The 20,081-nt window shown below is 43.4% G+C and overlaps 1 protein-coding gene across 2 annotated transcripts in view; it reads right to left on the bottom strand.

Moving 5' to 3' along the window:
- RPTOR (regulatory associated protein of MTOR complex 1) overlaps positions 1 to 20,081 on the bottom strand; it is a 304,649-nt gene that overhangs the window by 77,394 nt on the left and 207,174 nt on the right. For both annotated transcript variants that reach the window (XM_084646962.1, XM_084646963.1), the window contains exons 12-17: positions 19,779 to 19,862; positions 17,711 to 17,821; positions 10,581 to 10,655; positions 9,156 to 9,221; positions 8,282 to 8,473; positions 6,822 to 6,962 (exon numbers count right to left, since the gene is read on the bottom strand). In XM_084646962.1, the coding sequence (XP_084503088.1) occupies positions 6,822 to 6,962; positions 8,282 to 8,473; positions 9,156 to 9,221; positions 10,581 to 10,655; positions 17,711 to 17,821; positions 19,779 to 19,862 (669 nt within the window). The remainder of the gene's footprint in view (positions 1 to 6,821; positions 6,963 to 8,281; positions 8,474 to 9,155; positions 9,222 to 10,580; positions 10,656 to 17,710; positions 17,822 to 19,778; positions 19,863 to 20,081) is intronic.

The following is a 20,081-nucleotide window of genomic DNA, read 5'->3' as shown; positions in this document are numbered from 1 at the left end:
GACATCTCTCTAGTTCCCCTTCTCATCACAAATCCAACAGGATCCAGCACAGAGGGGACGAAGGGTGGGTAGTGGAATACAGACAGGGAGCACACATCTTGAAGAAACTCCAGTTAACGTAACCTCCACTTCTTCGAGGGATGGTCCCTATATATATTCCACACATAGATGATTGGCAAGCAGTGCTCAGCCTGGAGGTGGGTGTGAGGAAGCTGGTAGCAAAGATGCTTGAAATACTGCTGATCCCACCGCCGCATCCTCAGCCAAGACATGAACTAGAGTACAGTGCATCACTAATGTGTGGGTAGAACTCCATGGGGACACTCTGCAGATGTCCTGCAGCAGAATGGCTCATAGGGATGCTGTGGAGGCAGCTTGTGCTCACGTGGAGGGAGCTGTGACACCTGCTTGGAGACGACAGTTTTCTTTATACATTATGCAACGAAGCGAAGGAGGATACAATTCCGACTCAGGCCATGTGTTGCCAAGAAGGAACTGGAGAGGCGTCGACCCACACTTTCTCTTATACCCTCGGTCAGGAGCACCAGGAGAGCTATGGTGCATGTGCGGGCCAATGGACACTGCTTTGAAGAATTTCCGGACTCTCATGCATGCATACCAACATAGGGAATATACAGAGGGACTATCACTCGAAGGAGGACATGTGCAGCTATAACTTGTTTAGTTTATCCAGAGCATATTCTACCACTGCCTCTTCCAATAGAAACTACCGCAGAGGACAAAATATGCTTTTAGAAGGGCACAAATCTCTACTCAGATGCTTCTCTCTCATAGAAAGCAAGGGGATCACTCTGTGTCCCTCTGTGGGTATTATGACAGGGTTGGGCCAGATGGCTACAGGAGAGTAATAGAAATCAGATAAATTAGCCCCAGGTTAAGTAGGTCCCTTTTCCCTGGGTAAGGTAATAGGGAAAGTTCCAGAACAATCAGGAACCTTCTGGAGACAATTAAGACAGGCTGATTAGAACACCTGCAGCCAATCAAGAAGCTGCTAGAATCAATTAAGGCAGGCTAATCAGGGCACCTGGATTTAAAAAGGAGCTCACTTCAGTTTGTGGTGTGTGTGTGAGGAGCTGGGAGCAAGAGGCACTAGGAACTGAGAGTGAGAACGCGGACTGTTGGAGGACTGAGGAGTACAAGCATTATCAGACACCAGGAGGAAGGTCCTATGGTGAGGATAAAAAGATATTGGGAGGAGGCCATGGGGAAGTATCCCAGGGAGTCCAGGAGGCACTCTAGACAGTTGCATTCCACAGGGTGGGGAGGTTTGGGGCTGGAACCTGGAGTAGAGGGCAGGCCCAGGATCCCCCCAAACCTCCCAACTCCTGGTCAGACACAGGAGGAGTTGACCTGGACTGTGGGTTCACAAAAACGGCCAAACTGAGGGCTGTGGTGAAGCTCCAAGGCAAGCAAATCCACCAATAAGCGCAAGACCCACCAAGGTAGAGGAGGAACTTTGTCACAGTATGTCTACACTGCAACGTAAGCCCAGAGTTAGTGGGACTTGAGTTAGCTGACCCGTGTTAGGGAACCCTAGGCTTGAGTGTCTACATTGTATTTTAACCCTATGTTAAGACTTTTCTAACCCATGCTTGAACCTAGGGCTCTGGCGTTCACACTGCAGTCAAAGTAGCCATAACCCAGAGTCCCTAGTTCTCCCTCTACCCTGCCCTGCTCTAGCCCTAGGACCATGATGCACTGTGGGAAAACCTGACCGCCTGCATGTTACCAGGAAGCAGCTAGCTTTGCAAAAGGCTTGATTGGTTTGGTCTCCATTGTAAACCCAGGAGGCTCTCTGACTGTGTACTTGCAGATTGTTGATCAGAACAGAATGGGTTAACACTGACCATTTGCAAAGTTGGGGTGGCTTCTGTTTTCAATAGAGTGGACTGCAGATTGTTGGGATGGAGGGGACTAAGGTAATTGTCCTGTGGAATTATGAAATAATTCCACCTGACTTCCAGGACCGGAGTCAAGTGGGGCTACGTCTACACTGCAAAGCAATAGGGCTCAGATCCTGGGTCCCAGTTTAACTCGAGCTTGGACTCTCCAGCCCAGCAGGATCCTGGGACCTAGGGTTTGAGCCCTGGGTTAGTGCAATTGCAGTGTACGCGCAAGGGGGGTTAGGCTCAAGCCCGGGCTCAGGCACAGGCCTGCACTGCAGCGTAGACACGTGCTGTATTTCAGAGATGCTAATCTCTGGTGATGAAAGTCCTGTAAATGACGCAGGTGGACAGAGGCATCCTTCCAGTGAGAGCTTGCTGTTAGAGCAAAGCCATGCTGAACTCTGAGCAGAAGAGTGAAGTATCTGACAGTTAAAGCAATGCTAGATTGACAGACCCCCAATAAGCCTGCATACAAAGAAATAAATAAAATCCACGGGTTTTCTATTGTTCTTCTGATTCTCTTCCATTTTCCTGCTCCTAACATCAAAGGCTCCCACAAGAAAAACAAACAAACCCAAAACAACCCAGCTTCTCAGTGAGGTCACTCGCCAACAAGACTCAGGGTCTTTACTTCCTTTGAGGCAGCTCAGATCTCAGAAACAGGCAGGGTATGGAGTTATACAAGAATCTGTTCTCCTAATGCTTCTAAAGTCAGGAATCTTGTATATGTCAGTCCTCAGCCTGCTGAACCGCCAGACAGTGTTGTGTAGAACTCCTCTCAACCTGACCTATGCTGATACAGGAAGCTTACTGACAGATCCAGCATGCACATCTCTCTCTCTAGAGCAGTAAGAATATACAAAATCCCTTCTTAACTCTCCCTCCCTCTGCCCAACCCAACAAACCAATGGCACAGATGGCAGAGTTAGCAAATTTCCTCTACTCTGAGCTAACATGGTGGGAAATAGCCTCTCTTCTGTGAGCATCTTTTTATCGTTTACAAATAAGGCAGAATAAAGCCCCTGTGAAACCAGCATCTGTCACCTCGAGGGGGGATGAGGGCACTTTTTAATACTTGGTTTGGAGAAGCATTGATTTTTCCTTCACTTCAGTGCCAAGATCTGAAGAAAGCCAGAGCGCTTAGTTTCAAAATGAATTCTTCATAACAAAAGGTCTTTTATTCCTGGCCAGGCTCCCCTACTCTTTGATTCAGCCTGATATTGTCAAACTGATGTACTGTCACAGAAAGAACAGAACTGGAGTCTTGTACACAGCTCCCTCCTCTCACGTACAAGCTGCCACCCTGCCCACGAGGGGCACGTGTTTCTTGGAGTGAAATAATGAATTGTGCAGAGGAGCAGGACTCCTGCTCTTCATGGCAAAGGCCAAACCACTATTTGTTCGTATGTGACTTGCTGGAAGGAGCTGGATTCCTGCTGCCCGTGCTACACTCACTCTAAACTCAGCTAGAGAGACACCAATAGGCTGCCAAGGCCATGGCTGAGCTGCCACCATGAAGGACATTGGAACTTGAGTCCCAAACTTGGCAGCATGGTCAGCCCAGGCGAGAAAACAAGGCTTGTATTCATCTACTAGGACCAATGCCGGCTAATTTAGGGGTGATGCTGTGGGTCTGATAAGGGACCCCACTTAATTCTCTCTGGCTTAATGGCTGCAACATGGGAGCCTTAGAGAGGAGGAGGGGAAGTGGACACCAAAACTTAGACCCTCTCTTAGGTATTGTGGTGTTAGGCCCCTTAGAAACACCAGACAGACAGACCACTGACTGGCTGGAGAGCTGTGGTCTGTCGCTAACACCAGTTTGGCAGCCTAAATCTCCAAAGGAGAGATCTATGTATTCCAAAGACTGTGCACACTGAAAAACAGTTACACCAATGAATAAACTGAAGCATAAGATGTTGGTGGAATAAGGCCACAGATTTAACCTCTCATTGCTAGCTCAACACAGCCCCTGTTGTGCAACTAATATTCCAGTTAAATAAACAGGAAGTTTGGATATGTCTGGAATGATTGAGCAGCTGCTGGCAAGTGAATCCTGCCAGGAACAATTTGGCAGTGTCTGGCAGGTGGGTTCTGCCTGGAACAATCCAGACGCCCAGCAAGCAGTTAACGTGCTTTTGTTGTATAATGGAGGGTCAGAACACGTGAACTCCAGGAGACTAAGGAATTACTGCTCAATCAGAGTATATTATTCCTCCTTGTGGTTTTTGAAAGCAACAAGGTCTCTTTACTGAATGGAGCTGTCATGTTCTCTCCACTGCGCTCCCAGCCCCTCCCTTCTTCCTCCCATAGGGCTGCCATACACTTTATGCTTCCAGTAACAAATTAATATTTAATATTTAATTTAAAACCAAAAGTCCTGTAATGTAAAACTTTGCTGTCAAAACAGTAACAAATAGCAGAGCATTCCAGGGACAGAATACAGCTCTTCTTTCTAGAGGAAGTCACAAAATCAGACAGAAATCTCAAGAGTCAGGATTCTAGATAAAGACATCAAAGTGCATACTCTTCTTTCCCTGCCCCATTCCTGCATTGATTTTAAACTCAAATAACCAGCATACAAACAAGTCCACTAACCTCTGACAGATTTATTCCTGGTTCAGGCATTGGCTTCAGGGAAGGGGTAGGTGAACTGGTCTCAGTGGTCCATTGGTAAACAGCAAATATACTGTGGTCTGAACTATCCTGTTTTAATATATGGTCTTTTTTATTAGTTGGTGATTATGTTATACAATATGTTTTATGTACCATGTACATTTCTGTTTCAAGGGGATTCCGCATGCTGTACAGCAAATGAAATGCCATGCCTATTAAAATCCATCCTTGAGACTCCGCAGAGCCGCAGCATTAGAAATGGTATTTCCTGACATTCAGGGCAGATGGCAAATGGCATTAGTGCTTCATTGTGACAGCCCTGGGACTCCGAACGCTGAAGCGCTCCCAGAGGCTTGTGTCTACAGTCTAGTGAGCTGCCAATGGCCAGCACTTCGGTGGCTCTCAGCATTCCAAACCATGCTCCCCATGCCAGCTTCACTTTATTGTCTGCAGAACATGGAAAGCAGCACAACATTACAGTGGAACCTCAGAGTTACAAACACCCTGGCAATGGAAATTGTTCGTAACTCCGAACAAAACGTTCTGGTGGTTCTTTCAAAAGTTTACAACTGAACATTGACTTCATACAGCTTTGAAACTTTATTACGCAGAAGAAAAATGCTGCTTTCCCTTTACTTTTTTAGTAGTTTATGTTTAACACAGCACTGAACTGTATTTGTTTTTTGTTCTGTTTTTTGGTCTCGGCTGCTGCCTGACTGAGTACTTCTGGTTCCAAATGAGGGGTATGGTTGACTAGTCAGTTTGTAACTCTGGTGTTTGTAACTCTGAGGATCAACTATGTTCTGCATGCCAGCAGCACAGAGCAGAGAGGAGACTGACATTTACAAAAACCTCACAGGAAATTAAACCAGAAAATCATCGACACAAAAGGCCTTGGCATTCTGAAACCCATGATGCACAGAGAGTCTGTACCACCAGCAGAAGCACACGAATAGCTATGACACACCAGAACCATTTGCAGGAACCAATGGGCAGCCAAGCTCCTCATTAGGTTCTGGGCAATAACCCTTTCGTAGCTTGTTTCTTAACATTGCAAACAGGGATAGGAGAGAGAAATACAAATAGTCAGCAGAAGACTGAACTCTCCATTGTTTAAAGGAATTTTTAATTAAGAGATTTGGAGAAATCGATGCCGCTCCATTGGGACAGTGAGATCCATTTGTAGATGAGGCAGCTTTTGCTGCCAGAGTCTCACATATGCTAAAGGAAACTCTTCTCAGCAGTTTCTCTGAGGGCAAGAGATTAAAACAAGGGAAAACCAATCAGAAGAGGTCATCTGGGACCAAGAGAGCGAGTACACTGTGTCATCAATTTCACAAGGCAAGGATTCCATTACAAATGAGAGAGGAGACTCCAACTGATGCAGGCAATTTTGTTCTTGAGGGCATGTGTGCATGGGGATTTGAGTATGAGCTATAAAACCAAGGGACAACTCCAACGCAGATGAGAAAGCACACCAGCCAGCTGAAATGACTCCTGATAGAAAACCCTGCTCCACTAGCAATGGCCAATCACAACACTGCTCCACAGGGTTGCCTACAGAAGGTGGCAGCTGCATATTTGTCACCCTCTCACAGCCCAACCCCTCAAACCTTACTCACCCATTAAAAGTTACTCTGTGATAAGCTTACAGAAAAAATGACAGATGTTTGTAAACAGAAAGTGTATTTTACTGTTGGTGGGACAACTTGACCAATTGTTGGTCTTCCCCTACCTGATCCTAAAACCCACAGGGACCCCTGTGCTTCCTCGCTTAAAAGGCCAATTACAGAAAAACAACTCTGCAAAGCTATCATATTCTACAGCTTTGAGCGTGCAGTCATAGTAGTCAACAGGCTGAACAAATCCCCTGGGCTAGGAGCAGAGCCATAACTAGGTATTTTAGCGCCCAGGCCAAGCAAGCATGTGTGTGTCCCCTACCATTTTTTTTCATCATTTTTCCACTCCTGTGGCTTTGCGCCCTGGGCGGCTGTCCGCTCACCTGGCCCTGGTTACAGCCCTGGCCAGCAGCTATCACTTTACGGTGCTCTTTTCCCCGAGTATAACCATGTTTGTGTGTTGTCTCTGGGCAGGAAGTAAGCATCTATATTAGCTGACAAGGGACAGAGAGCTTGAACAAATGCTTCCAGATTAATCAAATCCATGAATGCCTAGGAAGAAATCCACTGTACAAAGAGTCTGCCTCCCCAGCAACACACACAATTGACCCTTCTTAGCATTACTGTGAAGGCCACCAGCATTAATCCTCCTCACTTCCTTATGTCCCTCCTGCTGTACCTTTCTAACCACGGGGCTTCCGTCGTTGATGAGCTGTGCCAGCATCATGGCCACATTGTGATCAATGGTGGTGGAGTGATCGGTCCGCTCAGCCGAGTTTCCCACAAATGTGCCCAGTGCAAAGACTGCAGCACAGCGAACCTGTGAGAGACAAAATAAAAAATCACCATTGGTTTCCTACCTGGTCCTAGCCTTGAACTACCCGGCGTGATCTCTTATTCTGCCAACTCGGATCCCTACAAAGCCAGGCTACTGTGTTGGGTAAACGGCAGCGGCTGGATAGAAGCCCAAAGACTGGAAAGACAAACAGATATAGGGGCACTGCCAAGTTTTATCCTGGTGCAATTCTAAACATTCATGTGTGCAGAAGTGTGTATTATTCCCTGGAATGTCAGATGGCTTTCCCTTTGGTGATTTTTCAAATGGGCACTGTCAAGAACCTTCTGTTTAATAGCATAAAGATGAATAAGGAATTGTCATTGAGGGACCTAGGTCCCCTTTACACTAGAGAGCTCTAAAGCCTTCACCTATCTGATATGGGCACATGGAAAGGGAGCAGACGACTTAAAAATGGAAGAGGGTCAGCCACACCCTGCACAGGCCCAGGGTCTGGGATCAAGCGTGGTCCTTTACTCTCTGCCTTGGCAGAGACTGGGAATGCTACGGAGGCAGCAGAATCAGCCTCCGGAGCACGTGCCTCCTAACTCAGCAAGGGATCTGCTCTGGCTGATTGACAAGAGAAGCTCATGGCCTTGAGGACGCTTCACTTGATCCTTTGCATGACAATTACCTGCAGGTTGGGAAAAACCTGGGGAAAAGGAAAGGAGGCTGTGGGTGCCCAGATTGGGAAGCGTTAAATCACTAAAAGAAGAAAAGCTAAACTTTAATAACTTCACAATGATATTGCCCTTTATCTCCAAGCTTACTTCTCCCAGTTGGAATATAATTTCACTGGGGTCTCATAGGGTCTGTCAATCACAGTTTTGGTTGGCACAAGATTCTCTTCTTTCTTGGACGGTATTTTCATAATGGTGAAACATGCATTCCCTTAAAATTGCATTTTTTCATCCGCCAGGCTGAGAACGGTTCTCAGATTTAGACAAAACAGATCAGAGAACTTGTCGAAATACACAGTGAGTTGTGGTAACACAGTTTTGAAGGACTTCTGACACAGGAGTGAGCAAACAAATGTGGAGCTTGTATAAACCCCGGATTTAAAGTCATCACACTGAAAACCCCCTTTCATGGACTATATAATCCTTTGCATTTATTCTGCCTTTCCAGACCTTGCATGGCTTAAGCACCTTTCCTGCAAAAAAAAGGGAAAGCTATTTTTTTTTAACCAGACACCTATCAATTCATGAGACTTCTTGACAATACTGATTTTTAAATTGCTTTGTAGCCCTCACTCAAAAGGGCTCCAGCCCAACTAGTATATATGTCTACACTTAAAACATTACCTCTGGGATGGGGTCTGAGAGGAGACTGTAGAGCTTCTCATGGGCACTGTCTCTCACGCCACACCACCGTGCGGAATCAAAATTCTGCCAGATACGTCCTAAACAAATAGCCACCCACTGGCGCAGTAGAGGGTGCGGATCATTTAATTGCTCCAGGCAGATGGCAATCAAGTTTCCTTGAAGGCAGGCTTCCTAAAACATAGTTCCGAGCAATTCATTTAGACAGGCAGCTTCCCCTCTCAGCATTAAACAACAAAATGATTTTGAGAGAGGGGACAGACACAATGTAGAGAACAGAATTATTCCGTGGTTAGATACTGGTTTTGTTGCAACATTTTATTGGAGATGCTTTGCACAAGTGCTCCACAAGGAGTCTTGGGAGGTCAGCTGTGTGCTCTTACAGCCAGCCAAGCAACTGTTAATGTCACAATTGCTTCCTGAATGCAGTAACTTGCTTTTTTCCTCATTGGCAATACTCCTTGCACCTGTCAGAGCCCCATAATTTATGGCTCATGGCACTTTCCTGGCTTTAAACCCCTTCCCAAGACCCACATCACGGCCATCATGCTCGCAGCTGACGAGAACCGTGCAGGATTCCTTTAATAATGTGTCAGTGTATTGCCTGCAGAGGATGCTGTTCAGCGACGTGTGTCCTTAACCCATATGTCCAGGGGCTGTGCACGTGCTACCTCTGTAGCACTTCCAGGAGATTTTTGTTTAAATCCAAGAAAAACAGGAAATCACCCTTCCCCTGCAACTTCCCAGTTCTGTAGTAAGCTCTGATGCATTTCAGTTGGTGTCACATCAAAGCAAAGTCATGGTACAGAGAAAGGCTCAGGAGAAGCATTGTAAAGATCAAGACGTTGAGACTCACCTGCCCTGTGTTATAGCTGTTGACGATCACAGCCAAAATGAAAGCAGTCATAGTCCTGTGTTCAGCCTTAAAAACAAAACCACACACAACTAATTTTTATCTTTAAACAGGACAGAAAACAACTGTATGCTGCACTGTTTGAAAGGAGAGAGACCATCCTGGCCTTCTTGCCTTGTTTGATGTGAATCTCCTGAAAACTTGACAATTCGGGAATCTAAAAACTTACAGTTGTGTTTTGGAGTTGCTTAATGACAAGAGGCTGGAACAGGCCATGAAACTTGCCCCCCTCCTTCCTCTGAGAACAGGAAAGATGGTTGGCCTGCTTGGCTGTGGCTCTATTGAGAGGCTGTGATTTTAATCAGGTTTCAGAGTAGCAGCGGAGTTAGTCTGTATCCGCAAAAGGAAAAGGAGGACTTGTGGCACCTTAGAGACTAACACATTTATTTAAGGTGCCACAAGTACTCCTTTTCTTTTTGTGATTTTAATCATAATTCTAACAGAAAACAGCCTGACATGTAGAAAGGAGGGCAGCCAGAGACCCAAGGATTTCTAGAATACTTTCACAACTTAAAAAAAATGTAATTGTGTATTCCTGGGATTTTTTAAACATACTTTCCCAGCAAACCCAATACAAGACAAACATCCTCTCCCCCCCCGCACCCCCCAAAAAAGTCTGGACATTTCCTGCTGTCCCACATGTCTGGAGTTGCAGCTATGAAATGCCTGACTTGGTTATGTCATCAGGCAGACAACACGGCCACTTCATGTTTCATCTTTAAGTGAAATAAACAGACCATTTAAAAGAAATAATTTGCAGCAATCCCATTATATTTTACATTGGGTTGAGTGACTGGGAACTATTCTGTATTCCATTGTATTTTTCATTTACGTTCAGGATTTAAAAAGCGTTAGTGCAGAAAAAGCCAGTGCCCTATTTAGTTCATGTTTGTCACAGCTGTGTGCTTTTATCACTAGAGAAATTGGGGGAGAAAGAGTCCCTAATGGATACTGCTAGAGGGCTATCCTGTTGTAGGATGACACTAAACAGAATACCAGTAGAGGTAGTTACAGAAGGTACCATGAAATTAGACAGCATTTATCAGAGCACCTGCAGTTCCCATTTCAGAGCAGATGAAATGAATATCAAGAAAAGTAAAATAATCTAAGTCTAAATCCTTTTAATGAATTGGCTTTGCAAACTTATTTGGTCTGTAAGTGCTTCTGATGGGGCTCTATATTATTAATTTCCCCTGTGGCCAACTAGGCTGCCCATCTGTGCCATTCCTCAAGAGGGCAGTTGGTGTCACTGGGAGTGACATGACCCTGTCCCCACCAACAGTACCAACCACATCATAACAGCAGCATAAAAGCCAAGACGACCTAAGCAAGATTTAAATAAGCCTGAAACAGACTATTTGTCCTTACTGGCATGTAGGGATCTGCCAAGACCGAAAGGAAATATTTATGACCGTTGTCCTTCACGAGGTCGGCTTGGCATGACTGAAAAACGAGACAGGGAGAAGGAAAAACAATGAGTACAATAACCTGGAGATAACTTCTTTTTGCCTCCAATGATTTATGAATATTTCATGTCTTAATCATTTTTCTCAATTCCAATTTTCATTTGAGAAACAAAAGTCAGAGCAAATTTCCCTGTCAGGACTGCAGCCAAACACTCTTTGGAATGAAGAGGTGACCAGTGCCTTGTGTTATTTACAGCAAATGGTTCCACTGCATGTTGGCATCCGAAAGGAATACAAACTGCAAAGTTGCTCTCTGGTTCTTCAGAGCACCCTAGAAAAAGGCAGCATTAAATCCCCCTTTGTTCCATGGCATACCTTCACCATGGTAGTTACGAGCCACTAAAGGGAAAACAAGAGGAATTTGATAAATCAGATTTCTGACATTTACAAAACCAAAATAAAATTACATATTTCAAAAGTCTCTTATCTAATTCTCCACCTGGTTTGCTGATGGCTGCTGTCCAAGCCTGGGAAGAACAAGAGCTGAATTTCTCTCTGCAGATCAGATGTTTTGGTAACTTCTACGCATCACCCCCTGCACATAAAGCTAAATATTCATCTGCACGGCCAGTCTAAGTCCTGGACAAATGCCTAGAGGTTCCCAGACATTGAGAAGCTCATCATCTCAAAGCACATCATCTTCACAAACTACCTACCCAGACTGGGAGGAAGGGTTGTGTGTTAGTTTTCTGTCTGTTTTTAGTGTTCCTGACTGGCAAGCATATCACATGCAGATGTTGTGCAAGCTCTCTCTACACATCTCTCCCCAAGCATGCCAAATCTTAACCTGTAATATCTGTGATTTTCCAATCCTGTATTTCTAATGAGCAAAGACTGTTAATAATGACACCCTGTTTGGTGGCTTGGAATTGTGAATAAATGTCCATAAGGAACTGTATTGTTCAAGTGAAAGTACTGCTCCTGAAAGGTGCAAAGATGACAATCCTGGAGACTGAAGTTCCCACTCAGCACATTGCATGTTTCCCCTACACTGACCTGTATCAATGAGTTTCCACTCTGATTGAGAGATGATCTCTGAGGCGTGGGGGACTGTCCATTCTTTTTGGCCTATTCAATCCTGGGGCTGGAACACAGTTTGGGAACATCATTTACTCTCATCTCCATAGGCAAGACCAAACTATGTGACAAAAATGCCTGGCAGGTGAACCTCGCCATCTTTTTCACCAGCACAATATGCAGAAATCAGGGCACCAAGGAAGAGTATTACAGGAGAAGCAGGCAGCCTGGATTCAAAGAGTGATAATCATCACCAGGATCCTCTTCTCAGGGCTCCCTTTTTGCTAGCATGATATCTCAGGCTCCAGTCTGACATATTAAGGTCAGAGCGCAAGAATACATAGCACTAAAGTGACAATTTTGGGTGGAAAACCTGACTTTGCTTTTAACTCCCTTTGTGGTTGGGATTCTGCTGTATGCTTCATGCCAGAGACAGTGTCATGTATTTTTAATCAGGAATGGAGGACTATGGAGGAAAACTAATTGTTGAAAGGAGGGGGCTGGAAAGACAAAGATGCAAGAGAATATTTCATTACCGAAGCAAGAAAAGATGCGGTTTGCAGCAGACTAAAGAAGAGAGGGAACGAAACAATGTCAGTTTGCAGCTACCAGAGGCGTGCCTGGATTTTGCTGGTAACGCTGCGCAAAAGGAGAGCTGGTTTTCTTCTTCCCAACATTTTTAGCTTTTTTCATATCTTTGCCCCTTAGAAAAACAAAGCCGTCTCAAACCAGCGTGCAGGCAAACAGATGCCCACTAAGACAAGACTGCCCATCTTTCACTGCATCCCAGTGGGCTGCCAGCACCAGCCAATCACCTGAGGCCACAGGGAGGAAAGCAGATCATGTAACTCCAGAATAGCTTTAAACATACACTTTGCTAATATGTTCTCTCTGCAGTGCCTGAGAACAATATTAATATTCAGTGTCAATAACATCTCCCTACTTTGCATCTTGTACTTGTGAATAATAAAGGCACATGAACAAAACGTGCTGTAGGGTAGATGGGAAAGGTTAAAGATTTCCAATGATGAGGAAAGGACTAGAGCACAAAAATTGTGTAGCTGTGTAAAATTATCCCTGGGGAAAACCTATCTGGAGCATTTGTATTGACCACAAGATGCCACTGCTCCTCACAAATCCTGCTAGCAAAGAACATTTAGCTGGCAGTTCAATATGCCATTTAAAGGGTCAAAGCCCATCCTTTTGAAAATCTCACACTGTTACTCTCCACTGTCTTTAAACTCTTAGAAACGTCAAGTTCTTTTTCTCATGTTGTCTTTTCCCATTTTATGGGCACTGAATTTTTGATGCATTGTTTTGAGTAGAGATTAAATTAACCCACCCATACCTAGTACTTCCCTGTTTTCTACAGAGTTAGTGGTTGTAATGTCGATGATCCCATCAGAGTTATACTTTGCTAGGTAACTTGGGTGCCCTTGACAGTCTGGAAGTTCCATCAGAAGAGCAATTTTTTTTTTTTGGGTTAATTTTCTCACTGACTATAGTGGGGATTTTTAAGTGAGATATTTAAGATTTGGAGGATGCTGTCCAACAAATTATACCAGTTTAACATAGGGTAAACTCTTGGCCCGACCTCCTTTCCAAGGACTCTTTAACATCAGTTTCTTTGCTATTCATATACTGCAGCATGCCATCCAGTTACGTATGCTGTGTAGCACAGTAGGGAGATTGGCTGGAAACACTCCAACAAAACTCAGCCCTGGATAACTAGAGTCATCTCTGAATACCTCAGTGCAAATGTCTGCATATTCACAGGATTAAAGCAAATAGATTCAGACACTAAAAATTTTTTAAGAACACTCACAGTACACATATATTTTTGCTTAGAAGACAACACTGCTATTACATCTGATTGCTTTTTCCTGCAACTTGCATGACAAAGGTACAACTCTTACACCGGGTAGTTACTAATTGCAGGCGTCTTCTAATCAAAGACATATGGTATATTACACATACACAAGTGCAAGAGAGCAGCACACAACCACATTCACCTTTGCCTGTTTTCACTCAGGCTACTTCTATTATTTCACTGCTCATGAGAAAACCAAAACTGTAAAAAAAACTTAGCAGCAGAGTCTGCTCTCCAGAGCACAAGGCAAAAAACACTGAGGGGAACTAGAGGCAGGAAAAGAGAGTCTCAGGTAACTACACCCCACCAGCAAAAACAAACAAGATTAAGCGATTAGTTTGACTCTAGCTGCTCATGTCAATGTAATAATTTCTTGAAAGTAAAGCAGGATGCACATACAGGCAAAACTAGATGAAGGAAACAGTGTTGATCAAATTAGAACCAGGAGAAAGCAGGTTAAATAAAAATAGATAATATAGATATTAATAATAAAAATCAGATTTTTAAAATTTTGAAGTAAAATATTTTTCTTTTTAAAATAAAGCTATTTAAAATTAAATTTCAAATTCTAAAAACCCATATTAAAGTATAAGCTTACTGTAATCTATTGAATCATTTAAATTAAACTAAAATATAATATTAAAGCAGCACCTTTGCTGCTAGAATCTTCAAGTAAGCCCTACCCCTGAACTGATGGAAGTAACTGCTAAGAACCTGTAGCCAGAGTTTGTTGAAGTGCTAAACCAGCTTTTGACAGCAGTAGTCTCCTCTGCAGGTTCAAAGAGACTATTTTTATCATTTCAGTTTATTCAATTAGATCAGTTCAATAACTGGTTCATTCAAAGTTGAGAAACTGACTGGGAGTTGAAAAAGCAGTAAAGCTTGTTTTCCTCTACCAATCAATGAATAAAAATTAGATGAGAGAGGATGAGATCTACTAGTTCTAAAACTGTGAAGTTGACCATAATCAATCAGTTCAAAACACTAACTACAGATAGTTTTAAATGGAAAACATGTTTTGATAAACTTTGTCTTGCTTACGTACCCAGCACACTTAAGGTAGTTCTATTTAACTAATAAAAATTTTAAAATGCTGTTTTTGTGCATTTTAACTGAATTCCAATTTCCAGCCAAATACAGCTTGACACAAATCATAAGCAAAAAATTAACCACCTAGTAAATGAGAAATGCATCACTTACCATTTTATATCATAAAGAATGTAAAAAATGTATGTTCAGCTTTATAATTGCTTAAATAAATATTTACAGATTGTGTATATGCACCTGGTTAGCAAAAGAGGTGCCATATTTTGGCTACATTTTAGTTGAAAATCAACATGTTTTAAGAATTTCCAAGTAATGAGAATCAACCTTTCTTTAAGAAAATCACTAAAAAGTACAAATGAAAAAACAAGATTAAAATTTATTATTTAAATCCAAGTTTCCTATTTTCTGATTTAAATCATCATTGAAATTGGTGATTTAAATCATTTTGAGAACTTTGATTTAAATCAATCCACCCCAGAGGAAGCTTCTCTGGGAAAGTGTTTGAAAATAGGAGCCATGGCTTTTGCCTGTGGTCGATGTAACACCCACCCTTATAAGAAAACAGTTCCAGTTAGAAATGTGGCCAATAGGAGAATATTCTCATGGCTTGCCCACTCATGCATACACACTCCTGCTGTACTCTAACACTGTAGCAGTAGTGATTCAGTGCAGTCTAATTAATCTTTCAGTCAACACAATGAAAAACAGCCTTTCATGACTGCCTTCAGCATCTGAGAATACTTTCACTTATATTCTCAGGACATACCCCTGCAGTTGTCATTTTCATCATAAATCTTATAAAATTGCTATCCCTGAAAGCACTACATTCACATAGGAGAGTGCTCCTCACAGCCAAAATACTACACCACACACTGCTGTATCTATTGACTAAGAGCCACATTACCCCTACTCCTTTTGTCCCTTTCATTTCTGGATCCTGCAGATATTGGTCTTGTACCACATATTTTTCAGTTTTATCCTTAGAGAGATGAGAGTGAAAATGGGACTGAGGGGAAGATAAATGTACTATAAAGTTACAGGGATTTTAATATTTATTGCAGGCATAATCATTCCACAGTCTTTTGTTCATCTTAACAAGCCAAAGATGTCTCATCAAGCGCATTTGGGCAAGTCTCTGCCCAGTCCAGGCTGGAAGGATGATTCTAGGCTTATTTTTAAAATAGTTCATGAAATCAGTGAGCATTTCCTCTGATAAGCAGGACAATCCCTTCACTGGCATGTTTGTTTCCATTGTGGTGCGTGTTAATTAAGTTGATTCTACAAAATCCCTATTATGTATTGTACTGGTCTCTGGGGCTGAAGCTTCAGCCATGGAGGAGCATGCATCAAAACTAAGCTTTTCAATATGAGCTTTAAGATTAAGAATTTTCATTTTCTTTGCCATTCAAAAGCCTCTTAAGATGTTAACTAAAATATATTTATAAAACTAAACATGACAGTGCTTGATCAAGAGAGAAAGAATTCCAACAAATCCAATATTGTTCCTTATGCTACAAACAAGAGAAAAGAGCATGAAAATACACAACATTAAAACAGGAAGACTCCAACTTTCAAAAGCAGTTGATTCAATCTTACGTCAACTAATAACTGCACCTGCAATTAACTGTAGGTGTCAAACCAGGAAACTACACGTACCACTGCAAATTTCCAGCTGCAATTAATTAACTGTTTGAATATTTGTACCAAAAAATATAGTCTTCATTAAGGCCATGTTCAAAAATCATGATCCCAGTTTTAAGCCTTGTCCTAAAGGATGCCAAGGAGGTACCAGTGTGTGTCATGAGAGGGAGAAGTCCAGAATCATGGGCATTGTGGAAGCAACCCAGTGTCCTATCCATTCTGAACTCTTCAGCATTTCCAAGCCCACCAATGTCAGCGGTCATTGCAGCTCAGAGAACAAGACCAGATTAGATTTAAAGCAATACTGGAAGCTAAACTCTCCAAAGACCTAGTTTTGCTCTACTTCTAGGATGGTTTTAGAGATGCTGATGATCACCATGGTTTTAAGATGAGTTTGGAGACTGTTCTTGCCCACGGGAGGCAGAGCCTGACCAAATGTTCTAATCAGTTTCGCAAGCAGAGCGTGAGCCACCAGTATGGGCTAGGCCACTGTGACGGACATTTACCGACAGCACTTACAGGCTATGCTATACAGGCACTCCATGTGTAGCCATACACCACAGTGACAGGCTGCGTTCACCCTTGTCACTCTGTACGTAGCTACATGCAGCAGCAAAAGGCTCTGGCCGTAGGGAAAGGCTCCGGCAGCAAGGAGGGGAGGCATAATCATTTCCCCACCGCTGGAGCCTTTCCCCACTGCCTCCCCCATGACAGAGCCTTTCCCTGCTGGTGGAGCCTTCCATTATGGCAGAGAAAGGCCGCAGCAGCGGGGAGGCAGCAGGACAGTGGATTGCTAAAAACAGCAGCGTAGACATAGGGAGCACTGCTTGGGCGGGAAGAGAACTGTGCAGAGTACATATCCTGCGGGTTCAGGTGTACAGAGCACTTTACTCTCCTCACCTAAGGCATGCCTCCCTGTCTACACTACTGCTTCGACTGGTGCTAGCTGGCAGGCAGCATCTGTACTCTACAAGCTGTACTCTGTCAAGTGTTGACGTACCACAGAACTTCGGTCACCCTTATACAAAAAGAAGCATGATTGAAAAATGGAATTTCTTCCAATTAAAGTGAGATTTCAGCATGAATGAGGGATAAATTGGGAGAAGAGTCATTTCACTTCATGCAGATGGGAATAACTTGCTTAATGAGCTGGTGATCTCTTGTAAAAAGTCCAGTGAATGGGCAGGTAGCCAAATGAGCCATTTCAAATCAGGCTTGTCACTGCATGAATGGGGATTTCACATTCAGAAATTCTCAGCAGGTAGCTCTAATGCACTAGTGACTTTGCAGGTGGGAACTCCTACTAAATGAATACATTGTTTTTAAACCCAGTCTCCTGCATTTCATTGTAGATTGTACTGTCTGCCTCTAACTTTAAAGCAATTGGCTAAGGAAGATAATAATAAAGGATGTTACTGGAAACAAATAAAGAGCAGTAACGGTTCAAGATTACTCACACTGTCCACTGCAAGAATTTTGGCCCAGATGAAGACAAGAAGTGGTCTCAGTTCCCGAGCTGAACTCTGAAGCAGCTTCAGCACATAAGGGAAAATGCCAACAGAGAGAGCCTGGGGAGAAAGGTAGAACAGCAAATTACTGTAAGTCCCCAAGACCAACTGCAGGAGGAGAGCTGGACAGGTGTCAGAATTGCACCCTTTACATAGATGCTACATATTTATGGCCCATATGGTAGAAATTAATATCAGACATGTATAGTAAAGAGGGGACTCCTGTGTAGTTATTTATCTCTGATTTTATTCCTGGATGTCCCCAGATATTTGGCCCACTGAGATGAAGAGTTAATTTAGCACCAGCTTTTATTCGTTACAGCATGTGATTCTTCATGGCTCACGGCGTGCCACTTCCCTCCCTCAGATGGGGCGATTTGCTCCCACAAGTAAACAGATTGCAAAAGCTCATTAATTACAGTCCTTCCACTGGAAATCATACATGCCTCCCACACTCAGAGAGGCTTTTAAATAAGTGACTTGTACAGTATTACAGACTAATAGCATGCAGGAGCACACACAGCTAGTTACATTGTTTAGCATTTCACCATTACTGAGTGGTCACTATAGATAGTCTATACAAGTGCAGTGCAAAATAAACCTGAGGGGAGGAATTCTGTCCCCTACTCCAGCACCTATATGCTACACCAGTGATGTATAAGGGCTGTAAACAGCGCACAGGGGGCAAGGCAGAATCCTCCCATCACAGGCACTGCACTGCCCTGGGCCATGCACGGTATAAAGCTAGAGAAGGAGGCCCCGGGGATGTAGCACACACTGTTATGGTGAGTCTGGCTTACAATGCAGGCCATAGGAGCACAAGGGAGGCTACAGTAATTTCGAGTCAGCCCCATGAATTGCTCATGTTTTGGCCCCCACCGCAGCTTGAAATCCAGAGAGTTTAAAGTCACCTTTGACCCCCTCCTTCCTAGGGCTATGCCTTCTGTGCTATGCTTCTGGAAGGTGCAGAACAGAATCTGACTTAAGTGGTGTGGGAGCAGGTCTGGGGGAAGGATGAAACAGAAAAATCTGTGAAGGTCCCGTCACAGGACTTGTTCATTCCCTGCTGTCAGAGTCTCACCAGCACCCTCTGTTAACAGAAGGCACCTGAAATCATTTACATTTGTATTTCAAGTGACACTCCTGTTCCATTCATATTTATTACCCACCCTGTGCTAGGCACTTTCCAAATGCAGAATGCAGCTGTCTGTGCCCTAGACAGCTCACACAATCTAAAAAGACCCAATGGATGAAGGACGAGGCAAAAGAGATACAGCATACAAGTCAAGTGACCAGGGGGATGATAGACAACTGGCTAGTTCCATGTTTAATTTAGTTTATATGACAGTTTATAAACCATCCCAGCCATTTTTAACTCTTTCTTTGTTAATGAAAATATTTTTATATATTTAAAAAATTAATTAACTATCCCCAAACTGCCCCTTGCCCAGCTATAGCTAGTTCATACCAAGCCCAGCTGTTTGACTTTCTCCCTCAATCCAAGCTGCCATTCTCTCAAGTGCCCCAGGCATGAAGGACAGGTGAAACAAATATGTCTGATCCCATAACTTCCTGGGGGTGAACTGGTTTCTTAGCAAAAAGAAATGCTCATGACTGTTACTTGGGTTCAGAGACTTCATTTCATCTGGGTAATTATTTTCATAGGTCTCATATGCCCATTAAACGCTGTCTGTCTCCACATGTACTTTTATGCAGAAGCCATCACTATTCATAATCTCAGCTGGAAGAGAAGGAGCAAACCATGGACAACGTGGACTAAAGATGACATGGACTAAAGATAAAGGACTCTCAGCAGCTTCCAAATCCTGCTTAAGCTCTGGCAACCTGATTCATGTTGACCTCAAGGCCATCTGACTGTTGTCAAGATACTGATCCGTGCTCCAAACTCAGGGCGTATTTTCCACATCCTGCATTTATAAATCATCCTTCAGACCATATTGTCTACACTGAAAAAAAATCACTCCCTTTCAAAGGGCCAGTGCAACATTGTACGCACCAAGCTAACTGCCCAGGGACCCAGGTCCAGAAATCTTCCCAACAAATCAAGAGCTCGCAGCCGATGCACCTGGCTCAGCAACACCTGCAGAGAGAGAGGGGAAAACAAAGATTAATGCCATGAAAGGAAGTCTTATAACAGCCAGGCAAGTATAACAAGACCTCACAGAGGCTCCCCACTCAGACACATCAGCCTTGTCTAAGGTTTAATTTCAAACTTGTGAATAACGTTGAAAGGCAAGAGAGCTGACTGGCTGGAGTCTTGTCCCATCAGTGCTATTTGGGTAATAGCCATCTCCTAATG

Source organism: Lepidochelys olivacea (assembly GCF_965140295.1).
Source record: "Lepidochelys olivacea isolate rLepOli2 genome assembly, chromosome: 14".
Lineage (NCBI taxonomy): Eukaryota > Metazoa > Chordata > Testudines > Cheloniidae > Lepidochelys > Lepidochelys olivacea.
Note: the sequence above shows the minus strand (reverse complement) of the source record. Positions and strands in the feature narration are given on the sequence as shown.